Source organism: Lissotriton helveticus, chromosome 10, assembly GCF_964261635.1.
Source record: "Lissotriton helveticus chromosome 10, aLisHel1.1, whole genome shotgun sequence".
NCBI classification, from domain to species: Eukaryota; Metazoa; Chordata; class Amphibia; order Caudata; family Salamandridae; genus Lissotriton; species Lissotriton helveticus.
The window spans coordinates 165696772-165717835 of record NC_136071.1 but is presented as its reverse complement, the minus strand read 5'-3'; the positions used below and the strand labels follow the sequence as shown (position 1 = coordinate 165717835).

The following is a 21064-nucleotide window of genomic DNA, read 5'->3' as shown; positions in this document are numbered from 1 at the left end:
GCCCTGCGTGATGGTACCACAGTGTGTCACACTTTTTCGGCTCCCTTCACATGGTTTCCCGGCGAGGAGCTGAAATTACACGGTGGCAGGGAAAACGAGCTGAAAACCACTATAAACCGTGGATTTTCAGCTCGTTTTCGGAGGCAGTAACCAGCCGATGTCCATTAATAGTGTGAAAACACCCCAGGAGATCGATGATAACCTCACTGACCCTTTATTGTTGTTTTTTGTGAAGGGCGGGGTGGGGGGGGAGGGTGCTTGGTGAGGGGTAGAGTGCCCCTTGGGTAGATGTCAGCACAAAAGCCCGCCCCCTCCCGGCCCCCCCCCCCACACTCGGTGGCATTCATTTGTAAGTTGGCAGGTATGTAACCAGTTCCCAGCACTTCCTGTCCCTCACTGGGGGAGCCCTCTTCAAATCATTGAAAAACACAAGTGTTGACCTACCCAGAAGTTTCCATGCATCTCTGTGTTATTATTAAAGGACAAGTATAAAAGTCGGACGGACAGGAAGTTAGGAGACCCCATCTTCACATCCATTCTTCTTTTGCCTATATGTGTCTGCATCACCCCTTCCACGCGTATGGCGAGCCCAGCTCGTCATGAGGCACAGTGGAGCTGTGCCCATGACGAGCTGGGCTCGTCATAATGGTTGCGGTCCGCCAATGCGCAATTGATTCTCCGCCTGTGCAGGAGAATCAATCAGTGGGCGGAGTCGTGACGAGCCCAGTTCGTCATGAGCACAGCTCCACTGTGCCTCACGATGAGTTGGGCCCTCCCCCCGCGCCGTGGGGGGATTACCTCTGCGGCGAAGGGGTTAAGGTAAAAGCCTTAGTTCTGCAATGGTGCAAATAAATTCATGGCTTTGCGGCTAGAGTTGAGGATATGGTGAGGAAGAAGAGTGAGGTGGAGAGAGATTCTGGTAGTAAGGAAAGGTGCTTAGGTGAAGAGCAAAGTAGCCTAGGTGATTTTAATATGAAGACGGTAGAGTATTTCTGGATCTTTGCCTTGTAGGAGGTGTTTAGAAGATGAACACGTACCTGTTTGGACAGGGTATCATGATCGATGCTAAAGATTGTGCGCGCAGAAATACAGAAGTGTACAACTAGTTATGGATGACAACCAGCTGATACCGGAGTAAACAGGTTGTCCTTACACAGCAGTTGTCCTACCCAGATATGTATTTATTTATTCATACTTTGTTGGTGTTCCACAAAGATTATTATGTACTTCACCTGCTAAAAGAGAGGTGCCAGCAGTTTTTCCAGAGATTGGAGAAGCATCCGTATCTCAGTAGGAAAGCTGCAACAGTGTTCTCACCTACTGTGTATTGAGAGGTACCTTGTGCCCAAAAAAAATTATTAGCATGGTCCATTTGCACCTCTCAGGTCTCCCTTTTTCGGGGGTGGGGGGGGGGCTGTATGTTGGAATAGTGCAATTTACTATTTCAACTCCAGTCTGTGCAACAGTAGGTAAGGTGTTGGATTTCAAACCCAACACCTTCTGCCCCCTCCACAAATCGTTGTTCCGACTTGCGGAGTAATGGTATGCGTGGTTACAACGTGGTCGTTGTAATGACAGCGTTATATTTCCCTGTGGGGAATAGTTTTTGCGGTAAACGATGTTTACCATATCAATCACATAAGTGCTTGTAAGAGACAACTAAAGTCGCCAGTAGCTAGGGCTTCAAATGGGGCAGGTCCTGTTGTCGGTATTCAGTCTCGGCAATACTTAAAACTTGACTACGACAAAGAAGTCCTTTCAGGCCCCATATTTATTTCCTTAACCTTACAGACCAAAAAACGGACTGATTTCTTGAAAATGAGTGTAAAAGCCTTAAGGTAATCCACGTCAGTGATGCAGTCACTGTTTACATTTCAAGGTGAACTTCATCTTGCATTCCCTAAAAGTTTTTCCTTTTTTCAGATGTGTTTCTGTAGATTTTTCTTCATGCTTCATAGGATTTGTATAGCATACACTGTGAACTGGTCCCCTCCAGGTTTTGGGGTAAGTATAAGTGGTCAGTGGGTCTTCATGACGGTACACGATTGGGAACTCTGGAGTGAAGGCAGAAGCCCATGCGACTGTCTCTCGCAGCCTATTAGCGAGTCATAAATGTGTTCAGACTATACATGCTCATCTGACACTCGCCTCTCTGCAGAGGGCACAGAGTAATGGTCACATACATGTCAACTGCAATTACCATTGTATGTGAAACTGTGAAAAAGGTATAAACAGCTACTGCAATACTGACAGCACTAAAAGATATGGGAATCTGTTGACAAGTGAGGAATGATGGACAAAATGAATGGGGAAGAGAATGTGAGGTAAGTAGGAAATACACGAAGAGTGACGGAGTGAAAAAGATGGTGATGAAGATGACGTGTGAGATATAAAGACGGTGGATTTTAGAAAGATGAGAGCAGAAAAAGAGCGTGTCCAACAAAATGAAAAAATGCAGAGAAAATAGATACGGGGGAACAGAAGTAACTGAGATACTCTAAAGCACGAACCTTCTTCAACAGATCCTTCACTGCTTCAGAGCTTCATATTTTAAGATTTGAAACAAATTATTCACAACAATACCATTTGTGTTACTTGTTTATCTGGCCCTACTAACAAGCTTTGGCTAAGCCAATAGGCCTGGCTTGTTTTAGGTGCATGTGTTTGTTGCTGTGTGACAAGTCTGAATGCAATAACCGAGAATTAACGTAGGAATGCTGGTTCTAGTTTATGTTTTAAGCCACGCCTTTGATTATCCGTGTCAGGTCAACGTGAAATATTCCTCGTTGGGAAACATCCTTTACAACGAAACTTTTACCACGCAGTGCTGTTACAACGCAAGTATTACAACGAAAACCTTTACAACGCATTGCGCTGGGGGGCGCTCTAGGCTAGGGAATAGTTTTAATTTACTATCCAACACCTTCCCTAGTGTCCAAGGGGACTAGAGTTGGAATAGTAAATTAAACTATTCACTATCCAGCACCCCCAAGTGTAATCCGTTGTAAAGGTTTGCGTTGTAATACTTGCGTTGTAACAGCATGCGTGGTAAAAGCATGCGTTGTAACGTCATACATCCTTCCTCGTTTGTGCTTTATTGACCTGACTCCTTACAATAACCCACCACTATTTCGTTCCACTTGAAGCACCATCTGTAGAGCTCACAAAAAACGGCCTGCGCTGTTTCCTTATCCAAAACAGCAGGAAAAGCCAAATATGCAGAGTAAACTGAAATGAACAGGAACTTGGGCTCTTAAAACACATCCCATCTGGTGTTAAGAAGTGGTTCAGGAGACTCTGGCACGGCGTGAAATGTGTAATAGAGCTGTTCTCGGAATGTCCTTCAAAACAAGGGACTGCGCTAGTGGAAGCTGGGCCAAAACAGCATGCTACTCCTGCCTCGAAGGCAAAGCTGTAATAAAGCAAGTTACACGCTTTATATGCTTTAATGTATATTTATTCCGGAGCGCCTGGGCTGTGCATCAACTAACGGTCGGCGCCAGCAAACAATCATGGCCGCCTTCCGCTTCCTGCCCTGCAACTTCCTGTTCCTGTATCGGAACACTAGAACGCTACCACATATCTCCCCCCTTTATGCACAACAACAAATTTACAAAAGTCTTACTTCCAGTCCATTTCATAGTCTTTAAATCTCTCAGGTACCTTAATTCTTCTCCCTACTCGAGTCTCCATTCTCTCGTCCTTTCTCTCTTCTCCTGTCGTCTTGTGTTCCGTTCGCTCTCTCGTACCCTCTACTTCTCCGTCCTTTGCTCTCTTTTCACTACCTTCTTCGCTTCTGCTTCTTTCTTCTGTCGACTTTCTCCTTTCTCTTTCCTCACCTTCTGTTTGTCCTTCTGCACTATCGATGTTCTCTCCTTGTCTTTCTCCACCTTCACCGACGTTCTCTCCTTGTCTTTCTCCACCTTCACTTTCCCCTTCCTCGATGACCTGCTCTGCTCCTTCTTCCGTCTCCTCTTCCCATTTCATTATCTTGCTGCACCTTGCCATTCTGTCCATAGAACATATCTTTCCGTCGCTCAGTAGGGCTGACCGGGCATAGGGCTCCACTACCTTGAGGGGCGGTGAAAACTTGCTTTCCCCTTTTCTCTTCATGATGGCTAGCTTCACCCTCACCCAATCTCCCTTGTCTAGTTCTGTACTTCGAGTGTTCCTTCTTTTGTTGTAATGAGCAGTATAGACTTCTTGTGCTCTCTCTAAATTCTTTCTGACCACCGCCGGTGACCACTTGCTCTGTACAACCAACTTCCTCCAAGCTGCGTTGTCTTTGGTGAAGGCTTCCCTACCTCTTAAGATCTTAAAGGGACTGTAACCAGTGCTCCCTGGTGTGATGCGGTATGCCCAAATCATCTTTTCTAGCTCCTTTTCCCAGTCCAGACCATCTTCAATGGCTGCCTGTATGGTGCCCATTATCACCCGGTTAAAACGCTCCACTTGGCCATTACCTGCAGGGTGATAAATCGGGGTGTGCTTCACTTCAATGCCGTTCCTGTTGGTAAATGCAACCCACTTTTCCGATGTGAATTGGGGACCATTGTCGCAGGTGATGATCTTTGGGATGCCTTCACTGACAAACGTGGCCCGCAAGAAACGTATTACCGTCTCAGTGTCCACATGTTCCAAGACTTGTAGCTCTGGCCACTTAGAATACTTATCAATGACCACTACCACGTACTTCTGAGTGCCCTCCTTGTCCAGGACTGGCCCCATTATGTCCACCGACAACATTTCCCACGGGCCATCCGGAATCGGGAATTTTCCCAAAGGCGGTCTTAGCATGCTCTGGGACTTGTCTGACCTTGCACAAGACTCGCATGTGCGCACGTGCCGTTCTACTTGCGCGTCGATGGCCGGCCACCAGTACGCTTGTCTGGCCAGGGCTTTCGTCTTCGTGATCCCTTGGTGCCCTTCATGTAGTAAGGACATCAATCGCTCCAAAATGTTCTGGGGTGGGACCACCTTGTCACCTCGGAGTAAGAACACTGGGTTATCCGCCACTGACAGTTCCTCCCTGACCTCCCAGTACCTCTTCAAATTCCTCCTTCAAGTGTCTCTTTTCTGGCCAGCCATGGATGACGTATCCTTTCACAGCCTCTAGGTCTGTGTCTTCCTTGTAGGCTTTTTCCCAGTCCTGGGCGCTTATCACTTCCTCAGTGTCCTGGATGGTGGCCACCACGTAGCCTTCCCAATCTTGCTTCTCTTCGCTCCTTGCCTCGTCCATGGCTGCCGCCCTACTCAGGAAGTCAGCCACTTTGTTCTGTGGCCCCGGAATGTGTTCGACCTCATAGACAAAGTCCAATAGCCGAAGGGTCATCTTGGCGATTCTGGGTGTCGCATGATCATGTCCGCTTGATGTCAGGACACGAACTAGGGGTTTGTGATCGGTTTTCACTAGGAACTTGGCTCCCCACAAGTATTGCCTGAATTTCTCCACCGCCCAGACCACTGCCAGCATTTCTTTCTCCACCACGCTGAACTTCTCTTCATTGGGTGCCAACGAGCGAGAAGCGAAACTGATAGTTGACATTTCTCCAGACTCCGCCCTCTGCATTAGCACCGCTCCTAGGCCGCGGTCACTGGCGTCCGTGGTGAGAATGGACTCTGCTTTTGGGTCGAATCCTTTGAGGGGAATGGCCGTGCCCATTTCTCGTTTGAGTGCATCGAATTCCATTTGCTCTTCTTTTCCCCACTGGAATCTATTTCTTTCCTTGAGCAGCTGTCGAATGAAGTGTGTTTTCGTTGCAAAATGTGGAATAAATTTGCTGTAATACTCGGCCATTCCTAGGAATGACCGAACATCTTCCTTCTTTCCCGGAGTGGGCGCTTCCATGATGGCTCTCATGTTCGTCTTCTTTGGGGTTATTCCTTGTCCACTCACTTCATGACCAAGGTACGTGACGGATTGAACTCCCAAATTGCATTTGGTCCATTCCGCGGTCAGCCCGTTGTCTTGCAGTCTCTGTAACACCTTGTGAAGTTTCACGTTGTGATCTTGCTTCGACTTCCCCATTACCAGAATGTCATCCTGGAAGAAGAGGACATCTTTCAGGTCTTTCAAGAGTTTGTGCATGATCTTCTAGAAGACCGCCGCGGCTGAAGCTAGGCCGAAAGGCATCCTCACGAACTCATAGCACCCGAATGGAGTGATAAATGATGTGAGGTGGGTGCACGACGGATGAAGCTTCACTTGATGGTAGGCCGACGACAAGTCCACCGTGGAGAACCATGTGACATCTTTTGTTTTCGCCAACATTTCACTGATGCGCGGTAGGGGGAATTTGTCTATGACAATGTTCTTGTTTAATTCCCTTAAGTCCACGCAGAGACGTACCTTGCCATTGGGCTTCTGGGCTACGACCAGGGGAGAAAGCCACTCTGCACTCTCAATCGCCCTGATGACACCTTCCTTTTCCAGCCTGTCCAGTTCTGTCTGCACGGCCTCCCTGCTGCGGAACGGGATGTTCCTCACTTTGTGCACCACTGGCACCGCTCCTTCTTTCAGCTTGATGAGGTGTGTGTATTTTCCCAGTTCACCAATCTGTCCGTTAAAGACTTTGGGATACGTCGTCTGCCACAGCTGCACATTTTTTTTGACCTCCATATCCATGAGTAGGATTTTCTCAATGCCTCCCGGGTTGAGCTGAATCCCCAATGCTCCTTGGTCCCTCCAACTCAGCACGGACGGGCCTCTCTCTGCGACATATAGCTTGCACTGCGCATGGCGGCCTCTGAACTCAAACATGAGTGGACAGTATCCCAACATGGGGATCTTTTGTCCGGTGTACGTGACCGGCCTTACATCCATGGGTAGAAGGGTTTCTCTAATTCTTGACGCAAAGTTGTCTTCCCATACCTGTCTCTGAACGATGGATATGGGCGCTCCACTGTCCGCGATCATCTCCAAAGGTACCCCCCCTATGTGCATGTCGAGCCGAGGTCTATCAGCGTTGGAGCCATCCATTTCTAGTATTTGGACATCAATGTATAGGATTTCCTCCTCTTCCACTGCGTCATCTTGATCGCTGGAATCATCTCGCTGCTCTTGGTCCACCAAACGCACCATGGCGTTTTTTGGTTTCCTGCGACACACCTTCTCGTAATGTCCAAAGATGTTGCAGTAGGAGCATTTGGCCCTGAAGGCGGGGCACGCCTTGTCGTTTCCTAGATGGGCATTGCTACCACACCTGTAACACTGGGTTTTTCCTGCTTTGTGTGACTTGCTGTCCGCCTGTGGTCTGGTGGCGACATCAGTTCTACTTCCTCCATAGTTCCTCCGTGTTTCGTTCTGCTTCCAACGGTCATTTCTATTTGGCGCCATTATTTTGCATACCGTTTGTGACTCCTGGGCGTCTCTCTTCGCTGCCTGAGCACACCTTCTCGATAGCTCAGCCTTCTTGACCATCGCCCAGATTTCCTTGAGAGGAGCGTCGCCATTCACCCACAACTTCTCCTGTATGTGAGAACTGGAAGTATGCATGATTATCTGGTCCCTGATGAGTTCATCATGCAGGCCCCCAAATTTGCACGTGAGGGCTAACTTCCGCAATGCCACAACGTACTCGTCCACAGATTCGCCGCTTTTTTGCTTCCTCTGAAAGAAGTTGAATCTGTCAATGGCGACACACACCACAGGTCTGTAGTGTGCGTCTAAGTCCTCGATGGCATGGTCAAACACCTCAGGGTCCCCCGCCGCTCTCTCACCTTTCACTATGGTGTTGTATATCCTGAGCCCTTCTGGGCCTAAGTTGTGAAGCAAAATCTTCTTTTTCCTTTTGCTCGTAAATGGGGTGTCACCCTCCTCTTCCAGTGCCTCCAGATAGTTAAGAAAGTACCTCTTCCAGTCTTCCCACTTTCTTTCCGGTTCTCCACTTTTGGTTAGGAATGGCACCATCTGGGTGAGAGACGTGCTCTGATTGGCCATGGCCGGTGTGTTTCTCCTGGTCTTAGTTACAGTGACCGTCCATCTGGCCGGACTGCCTGGGGCGTCCTGTTCCCCTTCGTCTTCCTCCTTGATCTCTTCTTCGCTGTCCTCCTTTAGTCCACTCCTAGTGGGGATGGGTGTAGCCTGCAGTTCGCCTCCTGTCCCTGGGCGGGATGAGCCCGCTGTTTCCGCCAGCGTGTGCCGCTCTGCCTGGGTGCCTGGACACTATCGAGAGTCCACTGTGGTATGCTGTGTCTGGTACCTTAATGACTCCCAATGGGTGTCCTCCAGTGCCTCTCTGTGCTCTCTGTACACTCTGGGCGTGATCCCACTGGACAGTGTCGTCTTCTGAGCCCTGGAAGCTGATTTGGGCTCCCCTCTGGCTTGGGGGAGTGCTGGTGCCCCTTCACGCCAATTTGCTGCTTGCCTCAGCTCCTCTGCCGCGCTCCGGTGCTATTTCACTGTCTCACGCTAGATGCGTGTGTTCGCGAGGGTCGCGTGTGAGTACGGGCAATGCTATCCCTTAACTCGTCGCCATTGTAATAAAGCAAGTTACACGCTTTATATGCTTTAATGTATATTTATTCCGGAGCGCCGGGGCTGTGCATCAACTAACGGTCGGCGCCAGCAAACAATCATGGCCGCCTTCCGCTTCTTCCCTGCAACTTCCTGTTCCTGTATCAGAACACTAGAACGCTACCACAAAAGCAAACCTGCCTTTATATGGTTTCTAAAAAAAATAGTTTTGATTTTAATATTAAAAAAACATATAAAAGAAGCAGTCTGCGTCAGTGCTTAAAATGGGCAGGCACTGTCCGGTACTGAGTACCTGCAGTTCTTCAATTTGAAAGGGAGAGTACCTGCAGCACTGCTGCCGCCATATATTTAATGGGGGATTACCAACACTTCTGTATTTCCACTTAAAACACAGGTCTGGGGGCAGCTAGTTGAACATGTTCAAGCACGGACATGCCTGCTCTTGCAGGCCCCGCTTGCCCCATTCGTCGCCCTCCTGCTAAGGCAGCCAATCAGCACTGATTGTGACGAGTGCCCGCCTGCTCCGAATGTGTGTCAGATCACTTAGTGATTTCCTATTGGTCAGCATAAACCCACAGGTGACGGTCTCGCGACTTAGGTGGAGACTGCCCCCTGCGGCACTGGCAGCCTCTCAGTGCCATGCTCCGCTCCTTCCAAAAGGGATCAAAGAGGATTTTTTTGTTAAAACTGCACAGTTTTACTGTACCTGTGAAATGTTTCGAAACTAATGCTCGCATAAAAGTAATTACTGATATCTAGGTTACGTCTTGAGGGCTCCTCTCTGGGTGCTAAAAGTCATCACAAAACATTTGTTCGAGACCATAAAACCGAGACACAGTCTGGGCAGAATAATGTAGCTCGGACCCTGGACAGGAACGCAGCACTTTCTGTGGTATTCCATTACCTCATGTTATTTGGAATCTCCCCATGTCACTCAGCAGAGTGTTAGGACTTTAGAATGTTTTCCCTTGACTGTTATCTGTTACTGGGCTTGGATGATGAAGACACCTCTTTAGAGCTGTGGTTGTTTAAGCTGACCTTCTTATGAATAAATCCTGCTTGAACCTACTCAAATGTGTAGCCCTCATTACTACACAATTATTGGCGACGTCGGGAGCAGTTATTTCCTCGAAGGCAGCGTTCACTCGCTTACTCTTCTTCCTATTTTTGGCTAAATTGGACTTTGCCTACCAAGAAGAACATTGTTTTTCTGTTTCTCTTCTGAGAGGATTCTCCATCATTCTGACAGATTCTGGACCATCATCATCCATCATCTGTCCCTTAAAAGTGAGCCAGATCAAACGTGAGTCATTTTATTTATATTTGATTCTCTATTCCTTTACTTTTCGACCGCAATATCGAGCGGTGTCATGGAAATTTTGACAGTAAAGGTCCTGCTCACTTTACGTGAACTGTGTCTTTTCAATTAAAAGACTTTTCTCGAGCGCTTCTTAGCAGCGCTGCTCGAGCGTTTTGCAGTTCATTATTTACATTTAAAAGTCTCACCTCGAGCACTCCGCCTCTCGAGCACCTTGCAGCTCGTTTACTTTCGAACTCACGAGGTTCTTCTCGAGCGTCCTGCATCCTCTTCTACCGCCATTGTTTATGCGGACCTCATCAGACGCGTCACTACGCACGTCATCGCGCATTGCCGACGCTCTCGGTGGCCATCTTGTGTAAGTTGGAAGCATTACCTTCGTGTCAGTTGAGACTTTAGCGTTTTACAGTTCCTTCGTTAACAAATTAACGCTGAATGTCAAGTCTTTCTACAACTACAACTACAAGTCTTTCAAACTAACGCTGACTGTCAAGGTTGTCAACAACAACAATTTAAAAGAGGAAAAACGACTTTGGAAAATTTAAAAGTTATTAACACTCATACTTTTAAGACATCAATAGTGGAAGTTGAGAAATCCACTTCAGCAAATCTCTTACTACGGTGATTTGCACACCATCCGCTTTAGCAAATCTTTTACTACGGTGATTTGCACACCATCCACATTAATTTTTCTATTTTATTGCATTTTATTGTTCATATTTTAGCTCGGATTCATTTATACAAATGTCTAACATTGCTGCTCCACCTCATTTCCTTCAGGTTGCGGGCGATCCTCCTATTGAATGGGATCTTTGGTTTCCCATGTTTATTGCCTATGTGGATGTTTTAGAAAAAGAGGATTGTTCCGCAAAAAGAAAACTTGCTCTTCTAAGACATTGCCTTGGTGGAGCAGGAATAAAAGAATTTGATAATCTACCACCTTTAGAAGATGCTGGTGATTTGGATGTGTTTAATAAAGCTTCAAAGCAAATGAAAATCCGTTTTGGTAGACGGATAAATACTGTTATGGAAAGGTTTAAATTCTACTCTCGTGAACAAAAACAGGATGAGACAATTGAGGATTATGTGGCAGCTTTACGCTCTCTTGCCTGCACTTGCTCTTTTGAAACCATATCATATGAGCAAGTTCTCAGAGACCAAATAATGATGAAAACCAAAAGTAAAAAGATCCAAGAAAGGCTTTGGTTAGGTACTGAAACTACCCTTGCTGCCGTTGTAAACATAGCTAAGGGTATAGAACATTCTGAAATTTTTGTATCTGAGATAAGAGGAAAAAATTTAAAAACTAATGTTCCAGATGTTGAAGTTGCCATTGTTAAATCCTCTTCGAATGCTTTCAATCCTAGGCCTGCATTTAAGAAAGAATATATTAAGAATGTGAATGATAATAAGAGTTTTACCAAGAAAGGTACAATTGTTTGCTATAGATGTGGTAGTACTAACCATGTTGGTAACTACAAGGGTTGTCCTGCATGGGATAAAATCTGCATCAAATGTAAAAAGAAAGGACATTTTGGTAACGTGTGCAGATCTGGTCAAAGGATTAACTATATTTCTCCTGAAGAAGAAGAAGTTTTGAATAGTCTAAATTGCATACTTTCTGTTGATGAATGCATTCAAAATAATTTTCCTTCCTGTACTATTCTCATGGACGACAAACCTATTGACATTTTTGTCGATTCATGTGCTTGGTACACAATCATTGGGAAGAATATTTTTGAACAATTTTGGCACGATAGGGAACTCTTAAGTCCAGATATATATCCTGGTGGGTACACAGGACGTAGGATTGCATTGGAGGGTTTCTTTTGGGCTAAATTGTTTTTCAAAAACTGGGATGTCACGGCTAAGGTTTATGTTGCTACTAAGGGTGTTTCTATACTTGGTTGGCCCCATCAACGTGTCTTAGGGATCAAGTTAGACCCAAATTCTGTTCCACCTGTTTATGTTGAAGAGCCCCGTTATGAAAAACACATTACTGACTCGTTAGTCAATTTAACTTTGAATACTTCCATTAATCCTGATTTCACCAAGAGTGTACTTGAGAAATTTCCTGAGATTTTTAACGACAAACTAGGGAAATACATTGATTTTAAGCACAAAATTGTCCTCAATGATAATGCTGTTCCCGTCAGGCATAAGGTAAGAAATGTCCCTTTAGCTTACAGATCTAAATTGAAAGAAATTCTAGACGATTTGGTAAAAAGGAACATTATAGAACCAATTGAATCTTCCCCATGGGTTTCGCCTATTGTGATTTCTCTTAAGAGTTCTAACGAACTTCGCTTATGTGCGGATTTACGCAGCCTCAACAAGGAAATTTGGATTGATAAACATCCTTTGCCAAATATCCACGAGCTAATTTCCGCTTTGTCAGGCGCTTCTGTATTTTCTTCAATTGATTTGGCTAGTGCCTATCACCAAGTAGAATTGGATGAAGACTCAAGGAAATTGACTGCTTTTGTCACTCCTGAGGGCATGTTTCAGTATTTACGCATGCCCTTTGGTTTGGCTAGTGCAGCCTCCGTCTTCCAGCGTCTTATGAAAGAACTATTGACAGACTGCAAAGGGGCCATAGCTTTCCAAGACGATATTTTGATTTTTGGGGAAAATCATATTGAACATGATGCCAATTTATTTTGTGTCTTGGAGAAAGTTCGCTCTAAGGGTCTCACTTTGAAATTTAACAAATGCAAATTCAGACAAGACAAAGTTGAGTACCTAGGACACGAAATATCAAGTCATGGAATCAAACCTAAACTTAATCATGTTCAAAATATCGTCAATGCTCCTTCTCCCAATTCCAAGGAACAATTACTTTCTTTTCTGGGGCTTACTGAATTCTATGGGAAATTTGTTAAAAACTATTCAGATATTGTGCATCCCTTGAGAATCCTTCTAAAAAAGAATGTAAAATTTGTTTGGGGGAAAGAGCAAGAGAATTCCTTTGCTATATTGAAACGCAAAATTGTTGAAGCGCCATTTTTGAAACCTTACTCAGTGGGTAAGGAATGCATTGTCTACGTCGATGCAAGTAATGTTGGGTTAGGGGCCGTCCTGATGCAAAAAGATAAATCTGGGGAGTTCGTTGTCTCTTATGCTTCACGAGCTCTACGTGATGCTGAGAAGAATTACTCAACAATAGAAAGAGAACTACTTGCTTGTACTTGGGCCTCTCAGCACTTCAGGCAGTTTTTGTGGGGGACAAAATTTTCTTTAAGAACTGACCACAAACCCCTGATTTCCATGTTGTCGGCTGGTGGCGGAAGAGTTCTTACTGCTCGGTTAGCGAGACTAGCGGCAAAATTACAGGAATACCGTTGCGAGGTTGTTTACATCCCTGGCCGTCTAAATGTTCATGCGGATTGCATGTCGCGTTTTCCAGCCAGTGTAGAAGTTGGTGACAATTTTGATTGTGATGTTGCGTATTCGTTTGCAGACGTCAATATAATTTCAGATCAGGATAGTTGTTTAATTCTTTCTGAAAAAAAATGGTCAGAAGCTATGGAGAATGATGCTGTTTTGATTCTTGTTAAGCAGTATTTGGTTAAGGGATGGCCTGAAGAAAGGAAGCTTTCTGGTGAGTTGGGGTCATTTTACAAAGTTAAGGATGACCTAATGCTATCTCGAGACATCATTCTCAGATCAGATAAAATCATACCTCCCACAAGTCTTAGAGAGAAAATTTGCAGTTTAGCTCATGAGGGGCACATGGGAATGTCCACCACCAAAAGAAGGATTAGAGAACACTACTGGTGGCCAGGTATTGATTCCATGGTAGATAATTGGGTCAGGAATTGTTCTCCTTGCTCGTTGAGTGACAAATCAGTGAAGAGTTTAGCTGTTGATTCTTCTCCCATTGAGTACGCCAATGGTCCATGGCGAAGGTTGGCAATTGATATTATTGGACCTTTTAGTTATCAGTCTGGTAAGGATATGTTTGCTCTAGTCCTAATCGACTACTTCTCTAAGTGGCCTGAACTTAAAGTTGTTGAAAAAACCTCCTCTGAACATGTTATTGAATTTCTTGATGAGATATTTGCTAGGGAAGGTTTACCGGAGGAACTTGTCTCTGACAATGGCCCACAATTCATAAGCAATGAGTTTGAGTGTTTTCTCAAGAATTGTGGTATCGTTCACAAAAGAACCTCTAATTATTTTCCGCAAGCCAACGGCCAAGTTGAGAGGTTCAACAGAGTCATCAAAGAATCTTGCCAATTGGCTATTAAAAGTGGTTTAAAATGGAAAAAAGCGCTTCAGGCAACTTTATTAACTTACCGGTTGTCTCCCAATTCAGTCACTGGGCTATCCCCTTTTGAACTATTGCGTGGGAGAAAACCAGGTTCTCGACTTTTTCCCTGGTGGTTAAAAGGTGATTCTCCCTACGAAGTAGATTTTAAGGTATTGAGGGAGAAAATCCAGAAGCACCAGGACAGTATGATCCTGCATTCGGCCAAAAAGAAGTACAATACTTGCCGCGTAAGAGTTGGTGATCGAGTGCGTGTAAAGATGGGTGGTTTGTTCCACAAAAATGTGTCCAGATGGTCTGACCCTATCAGAGTCATTGAAGTTTTTAGCAAAGCAGTCAGAGTCGAGGGGGGCAAAATATGGAATTTAAGAAGGATTTCTCTATGCAAACTCCCTGCTACCCCTTCACAGAAATTCACATCTCCAGAGAAAATCTCTCCACACAAACTTGTCTCTGACAGTCTTTGCTCAGACAAACCTGTTTCAGTACATAATCCTGATGGTTTTTCTGGTACGCATGAAGTTTATGACAATTTAGAGAAGGTGTCTGTAAATGATTCTGATGCTATGCTTAATTCTGAGACGCACCCTGTTCCTTGTGTCTATTTGGATAATCAATCAAATGTTGAACATGGTGACATTTCACTGAGACGTAGTGAGCGCATTAAATGTGCCCCCTCAAAGTTTAAAGATTACATTAGAACCTGATTTCCTTTTGTAATTTTCTTTCTTGTTTTTTTTTTTTTTTTTTTTTTCCAAAGGGGGGGAGGTGTGTGGTATTCCATTACCTCATGTTATTTGGAATCTCCCCATGTCACTCAGCAGAGTGTTAGGACTTTAGAATGTTTTCCCTTGACTGTTATCTGTTACTGGGCTTGGATGATGAAGACACCTCTTTAGAGCTGTGGTTGTTTAAGCTGACCTTCTTATGAATAAATCCTGCTTGAACCTACTCAAATGTGTAGCCCTCATTACTACACTTTCCTTGCACCCAGGGGGAGGGGCGGGTCTAACTCTCGTGCAATGCTTTCAGCCCATGTACTTGTACCTGCACGTCAACGTCATCACGTTTTTCTCTTACCCAGAATAATTCCATTGGGCTCCTCTGGGGGCTGCCAAACGATCCGCACAGATGTCAGTCTTACTTCCGGAAACACCATCTTCACTGGAGGGCCAGGGACTGAAAGTAAAACGCATAATGAATGAGAGAGAGGCACGTGTGGTTAGCATGCGAGTTAGTTTCTTTGATGTATTACCCTACCACGAGTTAGATTCATAGAGTAGATTATGATACAAATAAACTTGCCCCAGACACTTCAAATAGATGCACCATGAATACTGTCACAAACCTGGGGTCGAGGGCAGAACAATACAGTCCACATCGAATAATGAGCTTTATTTGAAAATGAAGGGACATTTGGAAACAGAAGGTGACATCGTAACACCCAGAGCACAAGTCGTAAAAAAAGAAGTGTGGGGACGCTGTCGCCGGAAGTGACGTCACGAAAGGTGCCAAGCTCCTCGTTCTAGAGAGGCCAAAGAGTGAAGTCCAGCTGTTTGGCAGGGGGGACGGCGTCCCCCCGGTAAAATAAGTGGGGGGATAACGTCCACCCGCGTGGTACCCCGACTCGAGCTCTGGTAACACCCTTCTCTTCTCTTCCCTTCTAGTTCGTATTTTATGTTGCGCCGAGTACAATGCCAAACGAGCGGTAAAGATACATTTACGCCATTTGAACGCCCAAACACGAGCACAACCAGCATCTCCAGCACCCAAGCGCAAGTGATATTTCCAAGTTCTATTAAGCATCACCACATTCTACCCACATCACTGTGACAACACTACATTCCAGCGACATCACAATCAGCTGCAACCAATTACAGAAGCCAACCAGGCGGAACCCTCTACTGCTGTCCCAGAGGATGCATTTTCAAGCAAGATGACTAAAAAAAGGTAGTGGTCAATCAAACGCCCGGCTCTGGGACTTCCATGAATTAAACTATACAGGAACAGTTCTGATGGGTTTTGGATACGCTATGGCCTTGCTTCCACTCTACTATGCCATCCTCTTCCTCTATCATATGCTCATATATTCTGCTTTGGATCCCTTGTAGACTGTTGGCAGGGTAGGACTGGTCTACAGAGCAATCAAGCAGCGTCCAATGGGTTGGTATGACAGGTCAGTGTGTGGACTGTTTTCAGCCTGTTTGTGGGCCTGTTTTATGGTCTGGTGTCTGGTCTTAGGAATTGATTTCTCTGATGTTACCAAAAACATTGCCTGCATGAAGTTCACATCCATGCGGTCTTCCATACCTTGCAAATCACTCAAACTGTACTAGTTCTAAACTGCCCCTTTGCAAACTTATGCCACTTTTTAGCTGTCTAATTCACTAATTGGGGCCAGGTCTTTTTGGGTACCCGGGCCTGTTTTGATTAACGGAACTGCCATATAGTAGTTTGAAACACAGTTTTGCTAACTTTTCAAATCTTTATGTTATTGTCAAGCGCAGAAAGAAATAATGAAGAACATTAACAAGATCTTTCTACATTTGATCACAAGCAACTCAACATTAGAATCTAAGTCAGCTAGCAATCGAAGCCCATTAAAAAATTGAATGGGAACTGTGATGCTGCATGCTGTGCGGGCAAGGTCAAAGGTGTGGCTAAAAAAAACTATTCTGTACTTTTTTGGGGCTTTCACCTGCAGGTAGCTACATATATAATAATGTGCAGCTTAAATGAAAAAATAAATGAAAAAAGTTGTAACTCATTGGGAAATGCACTACAGTACATTATGAAACCTCTATTAGTTAATGTACTGCAGAGGTCTGTGTGTAGCAAGAGAGCCGCAGAATTAAATCTTGGTGGCTGGTGCAGTGGAGAATAGTGACGTGTATTTTTAGTGCTAAAAGGTCACAGCCTGTGACAGAAAGCACTGTGAATATGTAAGTCATTATTTTAAAATTGCATTACACAGTATAAGATAGACTGCTACAAAATGCACAGCAAGTTTTAAGATAAAATGGTGCTTCCAAAATATAGATTTTAGTAATAGCCAGTATGTACATAATGTCTTTCTATCAAAAACTTTTATTCGATTGACAATGAGTCCAATCATAAAAAGTGCAACATACAGATCAAAAAGAATAATGGAAAATATACACAGAATAATTATACAAGTAAAAACAACATGACATTAAAATTTGCAACTACAATTCCAAAAATAATCAGAATACAACGATTTACAGCAAGTCAGGGAGGAGGGAGCCCTATATTACAACGCAATCTTAAACAAGATTTTAGGAATAGGGCTACACATTTAGCTTGGTAGGGAGTGTCCAACATCTGTAGTGCCAAAAAGGCAGGGCGACATGTTCTTAACCCCATTCTACGTAGAAGTGGGATAATCCATCGCTTACGAGGTTGTTCAAAATAGCGACAGAAAAAAGTGAGGTGAATGGTTGATTGTGGTGATACACCATCACACGGGCAATGCACTAATACATGAGACCAGTTTGAAGGTTTTGGGAAAGTGACAAGGCGGAAAAAGGAATTAAAACGGAACCTAGTTAGAACAAATTTTTCATGGTTGGATAAAAAGAAAGTTAGGTAGGGTTGAATACCAAAAGAAGATTGTAACATAAGGATTTGTGCATTAGTTGGTTTAGAAACTTCATTTGAAAGGCGGAGATCTCGCAGGTGAGTTAGACAGAGAACTTTCAACGCCTTTCTACTGATGTCAGACAGTGATGGAGGTTCGGTGAAATAGGATGCACAATTCAGATCTTTTAGGAAATTGGAAACATAAAGAAGCCATGGGATTCTTTTCCAATTTACCAAGGAAAGAAAGTCTTGTAATAAGGAGCGGGTTAGGTGGCATTGGGGTTTTGTCCAAATACGGTGCCATAAAAGGATCGGCTGGCATCTGATGGAATCGGTTATATAATCGATGCCCAGCTCTAAATGGGAACCGTATATTGGGGCACTATGGGGAAGTGCCAAGATATATTTAATAAACCCGTTTTGGACCAGTTGTAAGCCATCAACATGAGCATAGCCCCAAACGCCAGCGCCGTAAGTGGCTACACTATGGCATTTAGCATGATAAATTTTTAATAGCTCTTTTGGGGCTGGTTTGCCCAGTTTTCTAGAAAATGAGACAAGGGCTGAGGTCGCTCTTTGAAAGAGCATTTTTTTGCGTGCCACTGGCTGTTTCCACGCTAGCTGATCATCTATTAGAATGCCTAAATATGGGTATTCCCTAGCTTGCTCTAATCTAACCTGTTCAATGTAGGTGGGTTTAGAATACTTCGCCTTGGGACCAAAGTGCATTACATAGGTCTTATTCTTATTCACTTTTAGCCCTAGGGAGAGCATAAACTGGCAATATTTATCTAGCTGCTTTTGCAGCTGTATCAGAGTCCTTGCTAAAATTACAGAATCGTCCGCATATAATAGGGCGGGGATTGGACGGTGGTTGATAGATGGTAAGTCCTGGCTTCCCTCTAACATTGCTATCTCAACCCCATTGGTATAAAGGTTGAACAAGAAGGGGGCCAGGACACACCCTTGCCTTACCCCTCTATTTATTGGGAACTGGGATGTTAATTCGCCGGCTAGCCAGTATCTCACGCATGCTGTGGCGTCAGAGTAGAGCTCGCGGAGGAATTTGATTAGAGGAGGGTCCACTCCAAGATCGTGAAGGATGGTCCACAACTTGGAGTGGATCACACAGTCGAAAGCGGAGCTAAGATCGACGTAAACTATATAAAGATTACCTCTCTTAGCCCCGGCATATTTACCTATTAAGAGAGTTAGGTTTAATGCCTGTTCCACTGTGCCAAGTCCCTCCTGGAATCCATACTGGAGGTCGGTCAAGATGTTGTTTTCCGACGCCCAGTCCTGGAGTCGTTCCAGAATCAAACGCCCTGCAACTTTCCCCAGGGAGTCCAGGAGGGAGATGGGTCTGTAGCAGGCCGGGTTGTTATGGTCCCCCTTCTTGAAGATGGGAAGTAAAATGGAAGAGGACCAGGATTCTAGGAGGCCAATATGCGAAACTGCCGCCATCACCTGTGTAACGATGGGGGACCACAGTTCGATATTATTCACAAAGATGTCTAGAGGGACTCCATCCGGGCCAGGCGCTTTTCCAGTTTTGGAAGATGTTAATGCACGGGTGACCTCGTTGAGACTGAAATGGAGATCGATAGGATAAATTAATGGTCCGGCAGCCAGACTCCTGGCTTGACCGAAGTTGTGGAGTCAGATGGATACCCCCCAAATATCTCTGCGAAGTGGGTCACCCAGACGTCAGCGGGAACAGCCACGTCAAGATGTTGAGGCACCTTGGCGTCTTTTAAAAAGGGTGATTGGACAGTGCCCCAGAATAGAGAGCTGTCTTTATCTAGGCAGCTTTCATGGAGTTGGGCCCATAAATGCTTCTTAATTTCTTTTCTACAGTTTAGTTGAGCAGCCTTATAATCTTTTCTTAATTTCGCTATCTCTAAAGAGGTTCTATTCGGGTTGTGGGTTGCCTTTTTTAAGGCAGATAGGGCTTTACGACAAGCTGTATCGAACCAACTTGAGGATCCATGAGTACCGGGTTTATGAGTACGGAACAACTCAGATCGCATTTCTGATAGAATCTCTAGGAAGCTAGTCAGGATCAATGAGGGTGAGGAATCCTCTGCCAGGCAGTTGTTTATCCATGGAAGAGTTTTGGATATAACTTTACCACAGATAACTGCGGGGTCTATTTTGGACCATTTTACGGAAAAACCGTTCACCTTATCCATAGCCAGAGATTGCTGCGTTAGTTGGCTGATCTTAACTGGGGAACAAGCACCGCTTCCTATGGACAAAGTGGTACTATTGGGAAAATGGTCGCTTGAGACATCCGTACCAGTGGTAAAGCATTCAAATTTGCAATTTAACGCAGAGGAGCCTAAAATAAAATCGATAGTGCTAAACATGCCCCTCCCATGGAAAGTGGGTCTGAATTCAGCTGGAGGGTCCACTATATCGTTGGCAAAATCAAGTTCTAGTGCAAAAATGCTTTCATTCAGGGCATTGCCTAGAAGGGAGTGAGTGAAATGGGTAAGAGGGCAATTATATTCATCTACCAGGCCACAGATACCTTTTGAATAATTACTACACAGTGAAACATTAAAATCCCCCCCCCCCCCAGATTACATAGCATACACAATTAGGGTGCTTATTGCGATAGTCATTTACAATGGTGGAAATTTGATTAACTGACTTAACACATTCAACTGGGCAGAGGTTGTTATAAAAATTAATAAAGAAGTATGTCGTACAAATACTAAAAACAACCATAATAATTTGAAAGTTCGGAGTGGAAAAATAATCAGCAGATTTAATTAAAGATAACTTGTTGGAAATATAAACCACTAATCCTCCCTTAGATCTGCCGTGGGTGGTAATACTGGCAGGGGAGTGGAACGTTTGAAAACCCTGGATGTGGATAGGATCTATTGCCCATGTTTCTTGTAAACACACTATTTGATGGGAAGATACTATGTCGAGCCAAGGTTTAAGGTTCACCTTGGAGCGAAGACCCGCCACGTTCCAAAATAAAACAGAGAGCTGAAGAATAAGGGGGAGAACTTCCTGATCTTCATCTTAAGGTCAGTGGTTGGAATAGGTGTACTAATGGAAGTGGATGCTGGTGAAGCTACAAAATGAGTTGTTACGGGAACAGCTTTATTAGGGGGAAAAGGACTACGGGATGTGGGCGATATGATTAATGCAGGTTGAGTTGGTGCTTCTATGGATAGTCCTGACGAAAGGAATGAGATATTGGTTTGGAAGGAAGGGGTCGGAGTAATACCAGGTTGTTCTAGGGGCTTGGTTATTGGGGAAAGAAAGGAGGGGTTATCCGAGGGACTGATGGGTGGTGGTCAATCCACCATTTCCAGGCAGTCATATCTGTTGGCCAATGGCACACCACCCCATCCGAAGGTTGGGACTACATCCCTATCCC

The 21064-nt window shown here is 44.7% G+C and overlaps 1 protein-coding gene across 2 annotated transcripts in view; it reads right to left on the bottom strand.

Annotated features, from left to right (window-relative positions):
• The window catches only part of SDK1 (sidekick cell adhesion molecule 1), a 2171476-nt gene that overhangs the window by 276245 nt on the left and 1874167 nt on the right, over positions 1-21064 (bottom strand). For both annotated transcript variants that reach the window (XM_078665001.1, XM_078665002.1), the window contains exon 28: positions 15145-15243. In XM_078665001.1, the coding sequence (XP_078521127.1) occupies positions 15145-15243 (99 nt within the window). The remainder of the gene's footprint in view (positions 1-15144; positions 15244-21064) is intronic.